Source organism: Falco peregrinus, chromosome 2 (assembly GCF_023634155.1).
Source record: "Falco peregrinus isolate bFalPer1 chromosome 2, bFalPer1.pri, whole genome shotgun sequence".
Lineage (NCBI taxonomy): Eukaryota > Metazoa > Chordata > Aves > Falconiformes > Falconidae > Falco > Falco peregrinus.
The window spans coordinates 48,520,416-48,534,525 of NC_073722.1; the positions used below are offsets into that span (position 1 = coordinate 48,520,416).

Below are 14,110 nucleotides of genomic sequence, written 5' to 3' on the forward strand. Positions count from 1 at the left end.
AGACCTGGTAGTATCATCACACCAGGGCAATGGCATTCTGGTGAAAGCGCTGGGAATTTGTGCTCTCAGAGCACATAAAACTGATTTTTAAATATATTTCAGATTAATTTTTTCTTCAACGCTTCAATTTGATGCTGTGAGCACAGCTGGCTTTTCTCTGTTTTTCCTTTTTTCCTGTCTTGTATACTTTTGCCTATCTAACAGGACTGAATTGTGAGGTTACCCTTTAGTCTGAATAGCTTATGGTTATAATGCTTGATTCCGAGAAAGTTATGGTCTCCCCAAAATGTACTTTAATCTAAATTATTCATTTATCAGGGCAACCTTAAACCCAAATTGTGATGCAAAAATATCGTCTTTTTAAAGAAAAGAAAACAATCCATCTCATAGACAGTAAGTACCCCAAAATGTTATTGGGCTGCGATGTTTGATGCCTCTCTGATGTCTGCTGCCCTTGACTTCTGCAAAGAATAACCAGCCTTCATATGTTTCTAATGGAAAACTGGCTAATTTGTCTTGACATCACACTCACAAATATTAATGAATGAAGTGCCATCCTGGGCCAGATCACAAGTCTAAGTACTACTGCAGCTCAAGCACTGGTGAAGTAGAGGCTGACTGAGGAGTAATGTAAGTAGCAGGCAATTACTGAGAAATACTTCTTGTAATTGAGGATTTTCTTAGCAGATGGCTGGACCATCATATTTGATAGACCTTTACCTGCTTTCCATGAATTTGTCTAAACTCTTTAAAAAAAATCCTTTATGCTTTTCCCTTTCACAGCATGCCATGTCAAGAAGTTCCAGAATTTAAATAGATGTGATGAGAAACAGTATTTTCTATTGTTACCTTAAAACCTACTGCCTGGTAATTTCATTTCCCTGCTTAGAACAGTAACAGAGAATAATCATAACTTTTGTGATTTTACAGATACCTATTTATCTGTCCATTAGTTATTTCTTTTTTTGGACTACAGGGTCCCTGTCAGTACTCAAAAATCATCTTTTCACTGATCTTAAAATTCTTTTGCAAACAATCATTATATATATATATATATATATATATATATTGCCAAGCCATTACCATAATGACAATGCATCTCCTAGCAAATTATGAGCTGACTTAAAAAAACATATGGGAGGTAATAAATGTAGCATAGGAGATATCTATAAGAAAGGAGATTGATATAGAAAAGACAGTTTTTAATATAGATTTCTATTCTTTGTAGTAATACATTATTTTCTAGCTCTTCAAGAAGAAACCTTCGGTACTAAAGAAAGAACTGCCATTTAAAAAAACATTCTGAGACAGTTGATATGCATAAGCTTTCAGTGAAATTTAATTTCAAACGAAATTAGATACATCATCAACAAATCCCTCCCCAAACATGCTGTTTAAAATTTCTCAAGGATCCATTTTTAATTAAGTTTAATTCATAATAATTGCCCTTAAATATGCACTTATTTTCAGAAATAAGGATTTTGTATTAAGAGAGTAGCCACATTCACTTTGGAGAGAGAGTTCTTGCTGAGAGAGCTCTGAATCCAGGCTTTAGGTGAAGATTCAAACTCAGGTACCCAACCATGAGTAGCAATAGTTGTCTCTTTGGACAGGGAGTTAGAAAAAGGGCCCAGACCCAGCCACTTTGGTGGTGATAAATGTGAGGAAGAAGTGACACCTGAGAAGGTTGTGAGCATGATACTTTATCTCTGGCCCAAGTTGGTATAGGGAGTGGAGAGGAAAATTTTTGGGAGGTGTTTCAGAAATATTTAGCTTCATTGGAGGTGATAACTTCTGACAAACAGTTATAAACCTATAACTGTAGTTGCAAAATTACTTTGACATTTCATGTTTCTTTGAACAGACAGGAGCCATGGCAGATGGGTTGGGTGAATACAGAGGGACACATAGCTAAAGAAAGAGGGGAAGCATTTTGGACAGAGGACAGATAATTCATTATAATAAGTGTTTATGCAGATGTTAAAGGCAGTTGAAGGTGAAGGAAGGAGATGTAGAATTATTTTTTTAAGGGATTGGTGCCTTTAGGTTTCCGTGGTTGAAAACCCACTATGGCATTCACCTTATGTTGACCTTAATTGATATGCAAGTGGAAACTAATATATATTTTGCCCCATTTCCTGGACAAAAACACTTCCTTCTCCTTAGCATTGCTTTGGTACTGTGTTCGGGTGTGGGTTGTTAGTAAATTTGGGGAGTCATTTGTATTTTTAGGTTTATTCTTGATTTATTGGAGGGTATGTTAGCTGGGTACCTTTATTCTGCTTAATTAGTTGACAAGCCTTCTCCTGAAACATTTAGTCTCTATAGGTGGCTTTGTTGTGTTACTGTTGATCAGAGGAATAGCTGGTAATCATGTCTAGATAACTGAGGTGGGGTATAACACTACATATTTCAATGGTTCATCAGCTTTCAGCTGGATTTTAAGGAGTCTAGAGTTACCCTAATCATTGGGTGGTACACTGTTCCTGATGGCTAGCCGGGGTTTATTTCTGGCCTGTTTGTTGTACTAGGACTCAGCAACAGTTTGGGGTGGAACTATTTGTGAAAAATAAGGTAGCTGTGTGATAAAGTAAGTCAGTGGGTTGGATGAGTTGTGGCAGATTTTGCTGCTTTTCGTGATTAATGAAGAGGTAGAAAGTGGCACATGGAAAGCCTGTTTGGATTTGTGTCACTATGGTTGTGGGTTGCAGTAGATGGTGGGTTTGGGACTATTGGGATGACTGCACAGAGGATTATATGCCTTGAGTTTTCTTTGGATTAAGGTTTAAGTAGCAATAATGTTTTTGCTAGTATTTTGGTTATGATGAAGTATGAAGTTGTGGAAGGTATATTTGAATACGTTTTGTGTTTTCTAGAGGTGGGTTTTCTTTCATGTTAGGCTGTGGGTAATGGAATTATAGGGGTACCCTAGCTTTAAAGAAAGTATGAGTTGGAGTGCTAACTGTGGAAGGCTTATGGTTATATAAGGAGATGTGGTGGTGTGTGTCAGAAGTAGGCTGAAGATTTTTAGAAAAGGAAGATGACAGAATAGCTGAATATATAACTACATACAGAAAAAAAAAACCCTTGGCCACATTTTTGGGGGTTAAACCAGGGGAGTTTGAGGCAATAAAAGAAGTAAAAAAGACAGAACCCCCACCTCTTTAGTGGTTGTTTTACTGAAATGGGGTGTTTGCAGTTTTCTACTGAAAAAGGTACTTCAGCATAGGAAATTCAGCTCTGGAGGCTGGAGGGAGTGTTTTAAATCTTTTACTTCTAAAGAAAGCAGAAGATAATGAGTCTTAACTTCCTGATTTATGTTTACCAATGTTATCTATAATCTACTAGAATGCTTTTGGATTAGTGTTTAGTTTTTTATTTTCTAGGATCCCAGGGGAAGAAAAAAATGGAGAGAAGTACAATAACAAGCTCTGTTGGCTGACAGTAATAAGTGAGTATTCAACCAGTCAGTCCCCCACTGAGCTTGGATAAGCAAGTCTGCTACTAAGAGTTGAAGAGGAGTTGTAAGTGGAGCTGAGATGCTGCGTGTTCCTTACATGTATGGAGCATTGGGATTAGTAATAAAACTAGGATGAAAAAGGATAGTATTCCTCCATGATTGTGGAAGAATGGATGGAATAGCAGATAAAAAAGCATCATTATGGTTTGATATGGCTTGGAGAGTTAAGTTTTTTGAAGAGGTAAATTTTTATGGGTCTCCTGGGAGATTGCATGAGGATAGGGCAAGAGATAATAAGGCAAGGATAATGAAGAGAAAGCCTAGGGCGCTGTTGCAGCAATAGTAATGGTGGGTTGCATTTTTGTCAGATTTTGAATTATTTCAGAATAATTCAAATAATGGTGGAGTTACATGGAGAAAAACTAGGTCTAGTAGACTGTCGCCTGCAATGATAAACAGTCGAAGGGACCGAAAGATGAAGTGAGTGAGCATGGCATTATCAACTAAGAATCTACCTCTTGCACTAAGTGCCAGTATAGGGGACAGTGAACAGGAGACTAGCAATAACTGTGACTTTGCAGAATATTAATTATAAGGTGTCATTTATGGAGGTGATAGATGCGAGCAATAAGAGAGAAGCTACTCTGATCTCCCGGTTTTCTTTACAGGATTAGGAAAATAAAGATTTTGGATGATATAGAGAAAAATGCAAACAAGGAAGGGAGCATCATTTGCATGGAGGTTATGGATTAGTCATTTACATTTGACATCTTGGCAAATGTGGGCTAGACAGGAGAAAGCTAACAAGCTCTACTGTTAGCAGTATAGCATACAGCAAGGATTAACTCTTTAAGGATTGAGTGATAAGGCAAATACCAAGGAATAAGCAAAATATTCTCCAGCCAGAGCAGGAGTAGGTTTGAGATCAACAGACAACTTATTTATTTTTACAAAGAAATGCTTCTTCCAGATGTTGGTAGGCACTAAGGTTTCTGAGATGCCTTCTGTGTTCCTACAGTGGTGCCTTTTTAGATTACAAGTCTTTGTTTTAATCCTAGTATAAAGTAATACAATTAATATTGGCAGCTGCTAATATGAAGCAGCTGCTTAGTCCTTACTCTTATGATAGAGTGCCTGACTTGGCAGCTGTGTTAGTTATTGGGTGCTGGTTAATTCAAAGCCATAAAGGTGTTTTTTAATCCTACTTTTTTATTTATTTGAGACATGACAGTGGTAATGGTTAGTTATGTTTTATAGGGGGAAAACCTTCTTTTGAAGTGTGAGGGGATTGACATCTCTCAATCCACTCAATCTGTTCTGCTATGTAATTGTCAGTTAGGAAGGTGGTTGAAGGGAAGATACAGTAGACATGGTACAGCAGCTTACAGGCTTTCAGCTCACCCCCTGCATTACTGCAAAAATCTCCATTGCATTGTTTGTCTCTCCCTTTGCCTGCTTTCTGCCACCAGCCCATGCTGGGTGCTTCAGGTGCTCCAGAGACACCCCACCTCCCCTCTCATTACTGGCTCTCTGCAGAGCAACTGCTCATCCACTGACCGTCATTCATGACTATACAGTCTGTTTCTTTTTCTATCCAGAGACTTACCTTGGGTCATACTCCTAAAACATAAAGACCTACAGGTATATTGAAAAGAATGAAAGCTTGCATTAAGAATTAGGTGCTAATTAGGTGCTCAGATACTTTTGAAAATCTCGTAAGGTAGTACATGCAACAGGTTCTTTCCCTGTCAAAGTAATACAGCACTGAGATTTGTTTGTTGCTGCTGGAATTCCTTTCCCTTACCTATTGACATTGGTCCTTTTAGCTCTATATAGCTACCTATTTGATTGCATTTATGACTCTGTAAATCATAACTATTATGCTAGAATTGAAGATAATCAATAGAAAAATGAAGTGGAAAAAGAACCAATCCTTACTTCTTTTCTACAATACTACTTCTCTAAGCTATAAGAAAATACTGGCAGAATTTATATATTTCTGGTTTTAAACCTTTATGTGAAAGAACTCATCTTACTGAGAAGGTAGATTTGTACATTAACTTTTATAACAAGCATAAATCTCAGTTGATCTAAGTATTTTCAAGTATGAAGGTACAAAGATATATTGAATAATAAGTACATTTTCTGAAGAACTCTTCCATCAGGATGATTAATAATTAAGACACTGGAGAGGACCTTTTGTAAAGGCAATTGTAAACAAAAAGGGGGCTTACCTTCATCTAACATTGTATTTAATAAAAGCATTACAGGTTGGTCAGGGATAAAACAAAGCAGTACTGAATGAAAGGGTTACTTAAAACTATCCTGTCCCAGGATTAGGACCATCGGGGAAAAATATATCTTTATTAACAGAATAAAACAGCTTATGTGTATCTGGAAGGAAAATACAGTCAAAGATCAAAAACATAATGAAAATTCCTAATGAGATGTTTGGGAAAAAAGAAAATCTAAAAGATACGTTGTTTTCTACAGAAAGACTTCCAAAAGAAACTCATAAAAATGTTCAAGTATGTAACTACAGAACTTGAAAGAAGATCTGGTGACAAAAAGTCTTGTGAAGTGTTTTCAGGAAGTTAGCAATTAGAACTGGTTGGATAACTGCTATTTCAGGTTGCTTTTAATTTTAAGACCTGAAACTGCTTTCTACTGAAATATTAAAAGGCAAAGAATTGGTGTGACATGCTGATAAAATATGCCATCCTAACACAACTGGAATGTTTTATGTGAGCTAATTAAACCTTTTGGATTTTAAAAATAAATCATAACAGGAAATTATTTCTAGTTTTAAATTTTAATGACTTTTTTTTCTGAGAAGAAACAAACAGTGATGATAGTGGCATAGGTCTGCAGGGTAATTTGAATCTGCATTTGCATCAAAACTTTCATAATCTGAAAGTTTAGGCCATTTCTACTCTTAACATAGTGATTGGCAGTGCCGCAGGGAAGTGAATGAACAAGAGCATTACATATATTATGCCCTCCATTACTTTCTTCCACATAAGAAAATGTTTCAGAGTTATAAGAAGTTGCAGAAGCTATAAAGAATTGAGAAGGAACGATTCCCAGTCAAAAGTAATCCATTAAGAACTGTTGAAAGCAGACCACCTACACACCATTTCTGACAAAGAGGGAAAAAAAGATTTTTTTTTCAGTGTTGTAATAGTTCAAGAAAGAGTATTAGAAGCAAAAGATCTATCTGACTGTGATAGTTGCAGAGATTTTTTTGAAAACTGTTTGTCCTGAATTATAGGCGATAGAGCATATTAGGCTTTGCATATACTTTTCAATGGCCTTAGATACATAAGAAATCGCCCTTTAATGAACGGTGCTGTGAGTACCATGGTGCTACTGCAAGCCAGTCAAATAAAGCTTGCTGGAGTGGAGAACAGGCCAATGGAAAGCTACTAATAAAAGAACTGTGTTAACCTTGATGCTTTTCCACAAGATACTAGATGAAGTCATTTTACTCCTGCACCCAAAATACACCTTATAAAACCAGAAAGAAACAAAAACCTGCCTAAGAGGTATTACTGTTCCTCTCAACAAGTCAAATACGTAACCTAGGCTTCTTAGTTACAGAAGGAGAACATGAGGGGTAATTTAGAAAGGGGCCAAATTCTTCCAGTTATAATCTTCTGGCAGCTTTAGCTATAACCAGCAGACCTGACAAAACAGAGATGCATTGGACTGTAAGCCTGGCAGGGATGAGCACAACCTGTAAACACCATCTGCAAGCTGTCCAAACCATTGGTATTGCAGAATATGGCCCTGGTTCTGCACTGAAACAGAATCTCTTGTTTCATCCTCATAAAATAGGCAACACTAAATAATTTCTGAATGTAATAAATACAGTACAAATAAAACCAGCACCTGGCACTTCCCTGGATAAATGAAAGAATTTAGCATACAGCATTATGGTGGTATTTTCATGACACTGTTTCAGGCAAACAAAGCAGCATAACTTGCAGCTTGCCCAGAAAATAAATGGCAGGGCTGCCAAGAAATGGTTACGATTGCTAGCAGTACAAATTACAGACAAATTATTTTCTGTGAGTTCCTAGATTATGGTTGTTAAAATATGAGTTTGATTTAATGTTATATTCATGTTATAAAGGCAATTTGATTCAGGGTGCAGGTGGGAGAAAATGTTGGCTCATCACTTCAGAATTGTCTGCCAGGCCAAGCTAGAAAGCAAATTTTGCGAAGCATTTGTATGCTAATGCACACTGAAATTCTTGCACCAATCTTCTTGACCTTCAGCTCCCAAATTTATGCCATATGCTTGATTGTGGGTTTGAGGTCTGTTGCTACACTGATGACTTGGAAGCATTACTATTCAGTGCTGTGATTCACTATTTCAGCGCTGGTTGTATGCCCCAGTTCATGTGCCACCTTATTCTGTCAAAATAAACAGATCTTTGGCAATAGCTGTGTGCACTGTGTGGTGTGATAGATCATCTTCACAGTGTGTTTTTCAACAGTCAGGCAATATCATGATGTTATATATTTAAGTATGTTTATAAGTTTAGAAGAAGATTCTACCAGTCTTACAGATGTCAAGGATAAGTCACACTGACATGGCTGGATAAGAAAACCTCTGACACTCAGTGACAATTAATCTTCTTCGTACATTAGATGGTTTTGTGTTTCCTTTGGGATACTCTGAGCTGTGTTTTGAGGTGTAGACTTTCTGCTCAGTGTAGCTATTTGTATACAAATGCATCCACATATGTTTTTCAGCCATAAGGCTGGTATGTGCTGTTGATAGATCTTGGCAGCTGAGTATACAGGTCATAGAATATGTGTGTGTCAGACCTATCAGAAGAAGTAACCCATGTGCAGGTGACAAAGAAATGAGCTGTGAACAAGAAAATTCACCCTACTTGGTTTTTTTATGCAAAATTGATGTACTTGAAATATGTAGCTACATATATATAATATACATGGGTATAGTGGGTATATATATGGGTATGTATGAGGCCATAAAAAGAAGTATTTTCCAAAACCAGGTCATTTAAGCGCTTGCTGGCAGGGCAGGATTTTTTTCACCGCTTTGCAACACAGATGCCTCTATCTGAGCTGCTTGACTTAAGCTCCCTTTATTGTCAATGGAGATTCAGTCAGTGTAGAACGTATGGCAAGATTAATCTCATCTTAAAAAAGTCACCTCAAACAGGCTGGATCAGTTTGGTGCTAGAAATGCCTGTTTCTCTTAATTGACTAAAAAGGGAGTCTCCAGCGATGAGCTCAGTTGTGTCTAAAATTAGACAGGAGGAACCCCAACCATATTGCTGACTTTGCTGCAGATTGCTGACTAAAATCTTCCATACACAATACAAATTTTAGGTCTAATTTTCTGCCATGCTGCCTGTTGAAGAGTTATTTGTGCATGTGTAAGATGAGGCTAACTCACTACTAATTTTAAACAGAAGTTTTAACTGCTTGGGCTCTTTTTTTTATTAAAAAAAAATCTCATTCGATGCGCTCAATTCCTGTGAAAGGTGAAAGGCACTATACAGAACTGGACCCACTGGCTCTCATTTTGGGACTTCAGCTGTGAAGTAATTATTTAACAGGTAATTAGCAGTGATTCCTGACCAGTTTCTTATGCTTTGCCAGTTCCTAGCCATCGGTGCTATGTTGGCAATGGCACGGAGTACAGAGGTACAGCAAAGACGACCATTTCTGGACACAGCTGCTTGCCTTGGGATTCAGACTTGCTTTACGAAGAGCTTCATGTCAACAGCACCGAGAAAGCAGTACAGCTTGGCTTGGGGCCCTTCTCTTACTGCAGGTGGGGGAAGTTCTCATTTGCCCTGTATTTGTAGATACAGAGATGTACTGTGAAAGGAGAAAGGTCAGGAATCTCAAAGCAAGTTGTCTAGGAAAAGCTAAACTGACTTAACAGACTGACCCAAGGGTTGTTAAGTGTACGGAAGACCAGATCTGGTAGATAGGCTAGATCTAAAGCTGGGTCTGCTGGAAGAAACTCAGAAACAAAATAATTTTGGAAATTCCAGGTCCTTTTTTTTCCTGGGGTTTTATTATTTTCAAATGAGAACATATTGCAAAACTTTTGAAATTATTCATAAATTCAAAAGGAGAAAGAAATGCAGTAGCCAAATTGAAATGGTTAACTTTTTATTTCTAACTCTTAAATTGTGAAATACATAACATAAAGGAAAATATTTTCAAAAATGGAAAGTTATTTGAAAATCAAAAATCAAAGCACTAGATTTCAGTGATGTGGAAATAACATGTCATATTTCTTTTCTGGATTTCTTCCAAAGCAAAACTATTGCCAAATCAGATTCAACTGTTTCAGTTTTGATTGAACCACATATCACAGAATCACAGAATGGTCAGGGTTGGAAGGCACCTCTGGAGATCATTTATTCCAACCCCCTGATAAAGCAGGTTCTCCTACAGCAGCTTGCACAGGATGGCATCCGGGTGGGTTTTGAATGTCTCCAGAGCAGGGGACTCCACAGCCTCTCTGGGCAGCCTGTTCCAGTGCTCTGTCACCCTCAAAGGAAAGAAGTTCTTCCTCATATTCAGAAGAAACTTCTTCTGTTTCAGTTTGTACCCATTGTCCCCTTTCCTGTCGCTGGGCACCACTGAGAAGAGCCTGGCCCCAGCCTCCTGACACTTGCCCTTAAGGTATTTGTAGACATTGACAAGATCCCCTCTCAGTCTTCTCTCCCCCAGGCTAAACAGCCCCAGCTCCCTCAGCCTTCCCTCATCAGGGAGATGCTCCAGTCCCCTCATCATCTTTGTAGCCTCTGCTGGACCCTCTCCAGTAGTTCCCTGTCCCTTCTGAACTGGGAAGCCCAGCACTGGACACAGCACTGCAGGTGCGGCCTCACCAGGGCAGAGCAGAGGGGGAGGATCACCTCCCTTCACCTGATGGCTGCGGTCCTCCTAATGCCCCCCAGGATCCCATTGGCCTTGCTGGCCACCAGGGCACACTGCTGGGCCGTGGGCAACTTGCTGTTTGCTAGGACTCCCAGGTCCTTCTCCACAGAGCTGCCTTCCAGCAGGTCAGCCCCAACCTGTGCTGGTGCACGCGGTTGTCCCTCTCCAGGCAGGACCTTACACTGGCCTTTGCTGAACTTCATTAGATTCCTCTCCATATATTGATAAACTACATTTCTGCTGAAGTTTTCTGTTCAGCAATAGCAAAAGTAGCTTGTGGCATATAGGTTTGTGCTTTCTCCTCAGTCACTTTATGTTCCCCCTGTCTCTGAGGTCTCCATGAGATCAATGAATATCCACAATTAAAGGAAATGTTTCCATTTAGAGAGAATCCTGGAGATGAACAAATGCTTGAAGCAGCAAACGTTAGATAGTTCTCCATAAATTACTGGTTAATGCCTAGGTTTGTTTGGTGGTGGTTGGTTTTGTTGGTTTTTTTTTTGTTTTGGTTTGGGTTTTTTTTGTGTGTGTGTGTATGTGTTTTATTTTTTTTCATGAAAGTTAGACCAGTATTTCAGGAAAATCAGAATATTATTCCTAATTTGTTTGATGTTAAAAAGCATGCGTGCATGTTGAAAGTATCTTCTGTATCTAACACAAACTAATAATAAGCAGTTGCTACACCCTCCCTTAACCCAGATCAACTTGCTTTCCAAGGCTTAATTCTGATTCAAGCACTTAGATATGAGATTAATGGTGTTCCCGCACAGTATGGCAATTTATCGGGCACATATTCTATGCTTTGGTAAAACCGGATCCCTTCCATTTGCATCATTTAAGCACAATATTCACTTGCAGATTTGAAATGCAAAGAACAAAATGGTGTAGGAGCTGATGTGTTCGTGTTCTGCACAGCTGAGAAAAGAGCTTTTCACTTTTTTGTCAGCTTGTTACAATTTCTGGGGATATCTCTGCTACACTATATAATCCCGCAGATATCTTCTTCCTTAAATAGTCTAATTTAGAAACACTGTTGGCAGAAGATGAGTCAATCTGTGTTGCTTCTTCAGTTCTGAGAATTTGAGAGTGCTTTAACCTTTTCCTGAAGAGCAGTCAGATCAAAAAAAACCCAACCATTTAAGGACCTTACAATAACAGCGAGTGCTTCTGATAAATCCAACTGAAATTAGAATTACTGTTTATCTGGATCCCTGAATTACCTTGTCTGTTTTTCTTGGCCTACTGCAGATCTTTCTGGGTCTTCAAAGTTCCCCTGTATTATTGGAGGAATAAACCGGGCAAATTTCTGGTTGCTTTTAAGGCATTGATTAAGACATTTAGATTGTACTATGGAGAAACCTTAATGGAATCAAACCAAAATCTGTTTAACACCAAGGTAACAAAGCGCTAAACTGTCTCTGATATTCCCCACCCCCCACCCCCCCCTTCTTTTGAGGAATGCAGTATTTTTTATTCTTTTTTTTTACATAGTCTTTCATTTCTTCAGACTCTCCAGGGAATATGAACGTGAGCTTCACAAATTCATTTTTGCTAGTTATTCTTGTTACAGATTTTCTGTGAAACTACCTGTGTTGGAATTTCCTCACTGGAAAAAAAAAAGAAATCTAAAAAAGAATCTATCCCATGGGATTTGGTCCTGAAAATAGCTGAGCTGATATCTGTTAAAGCACTTCAGTGTGGGCTGTATTTAAACCATGTGAACATGCATCCCAATACTTGTAGGCAAATTTTACAGGTGTTTAGTCATGTGTCTGTATTTCAGGTCCTAGAGAACCTTAGACTTGGTTAGCTTTAAGCATGAAGAATTCTACTGAAGGGCTGCTCACCCATTTAGGGGTTAGCAGGTGCTTCAGCACTTTGTCAGATGGCTCAAAACCTGGTAGTCCTGTCAGTCCTCTGTATGGGGCAAAAGGAAAAAGCAGAAAACCTCTGGGAAGCTTGGAACAACATTGTGGTTAATGCTTGTAATTCCTCTCCCCTGAATTAATTAGAAATCCAGATGATGATGAGAAACCATGGTGTTACATCATGAAGGACAACAGTTTGTCTTGGGAGTATTGTGACATTCCATCTTGTGGTATGTAAAGGCCCTCTTAAAATCCATGTTATGAATGATTTATTTTTAGAAAGATTTATTGATACAAGAACAAGCTTTCACTGTATAATTTTGAATGTTCTGCTCTTCCCAAGAATGTTGAATATTTTACTGTTTGCAGTAAATCAAATGACAACAACAGGCTTCTTGTGCATTTTTGGAGTTGTGATACAATCTGAGATTTTTGTCCTGAAATAACAGCAGTGTCACACTACTGCTTTCAGTCACAATCATCCCAATATCATCGAATTTTCTGCTAGAACATGTAAGATGTCAGAAATGATTGATGCTTTGGTACATATTGTCATCACTCAGGGAATTATGGGCCCAGGGAAGTGAATGGGACTCTGTGAGCAAATAGAGGACTGGATCCTGAAGATGTACGAGACATGGTATTTAATTCCAGAAACTAAAGATTCTGCTCTTCCCCTAAATTAATATTTAACTGTTGTTAATGTTGAAGCTGACCTTTAGAACAGAGTTGTAATCTGAAAAGTCAGTTTATAAAGTGGTCCTTTTATTTCCTTTTTATGGTTCTAATGCATTTGATAGATGATCTTAACACAAACATCCTAGTCCTTGCTATTGCAATGGCAAAGCTCAGTCCAGAACCCAAAAATGAAGATGTGCTGTATCATGCATTCTGTTGTGTCTCCTCTGGTAGTGAAGGTTATATTTCTACTGGTAAATGAAACAGTGTCCGGCAGCGTTCACAGGTGCATTCATTTAACACTAGTACACGTGTAGCCAGTGTTGGGAATAGGCATAGCTTTCTGTCTTGCAAGTCTCCTGAGGAAATGAACGAAATTAAATTTTATGTGAATGTTTAATGATAATTTAACAAACCTTTCTTTTTAAAGACTCTTGTAGAAGTCCCAGCCCTTAGAAATCACAAGGATTTATAGTCTGATGCCATATCCCTTTATATCTCAGCAAGCAGGGAAAGGAGGCCACCAGTTCCAGACAACGTAGATAGCTATGCCGTTACCAGAAGACCGTGTGGGAGAAGACACAAAAAAAGAAGTTTTGTGAGACCTAGGATTATTGGGGGATCTTCATCTCTGCCTGGATCTCATCCCTGGACAGCAGCTATATATATTGGAGAGAGTTTCTGTGGTGGAAGCCTTATTCAGACTTGCTGGGTTGTGTCAGCAGCACACTGCTTTGCTAACAGGTAAACTCACCTGTTAGTATGACAGTAGATCCTCTCCTCTTCATAGTCACCATCTGCCCGTGACTCACAACAAACCTGAACTGAAACAAGTGAGAAAGCAGATGAGACTGTAAAAGACCAAGGTTTCAGAAGGAGTTCCTGGTGACTTGAACACCATTCATACCTAACAAATAGCTTGGAATCCTGTTATCTCATAAGCCCTTATCTTGTTCCTTAAGCAGTCTCAAAGAAGATAAATAACCCAACGGAGGGAATAAGGTATGGCAGAGCAGGACATAGAACCGGAGCTTGTTTGTGCAGGCATCTGCAGGGGGATATAAGCACTTCTCTTTTTCTCAGTTACCTTTTTGAATGTTTATGCCTGCTTTGAGATACAACAAAGATGACTATACTCACTGCTTTGTTTTCTTCAAAAAAGCTGAGT

General features: G+C 38.5%; 1 protein-coding gene across 2 annotated transcripts in view; it reads left to right on the forward strand.

Annotated features, from left to right (window-relative positions):
* The window catches only part of HGFAC (HGF activator), a 42,409-nt gene that overhangs the window by 18,420 nt on the left and 9,879 nt on the right, over window positions 1–14,110 (forward strand). For both annotated transcript variants that reach the window (XM_027790825.2, XM_005229856.3), the window contains exons 8-10: window positions 9,101–9,275; window positions 12,409–12,494; window positions 13,446–13,686. In XM_027790825.2, the coding sequence (XP_027646626.1) occupies window positions 9,101–9,275; window positions 12,409–12,494; window positions 13,446–13,686 (502 nt within the window). The remainder of the gene's footprint in view (window positions 1–9,100; window positions 9,276–12,408; window positions 12,495–13,445; window positions 13,687–14,110) is intronic.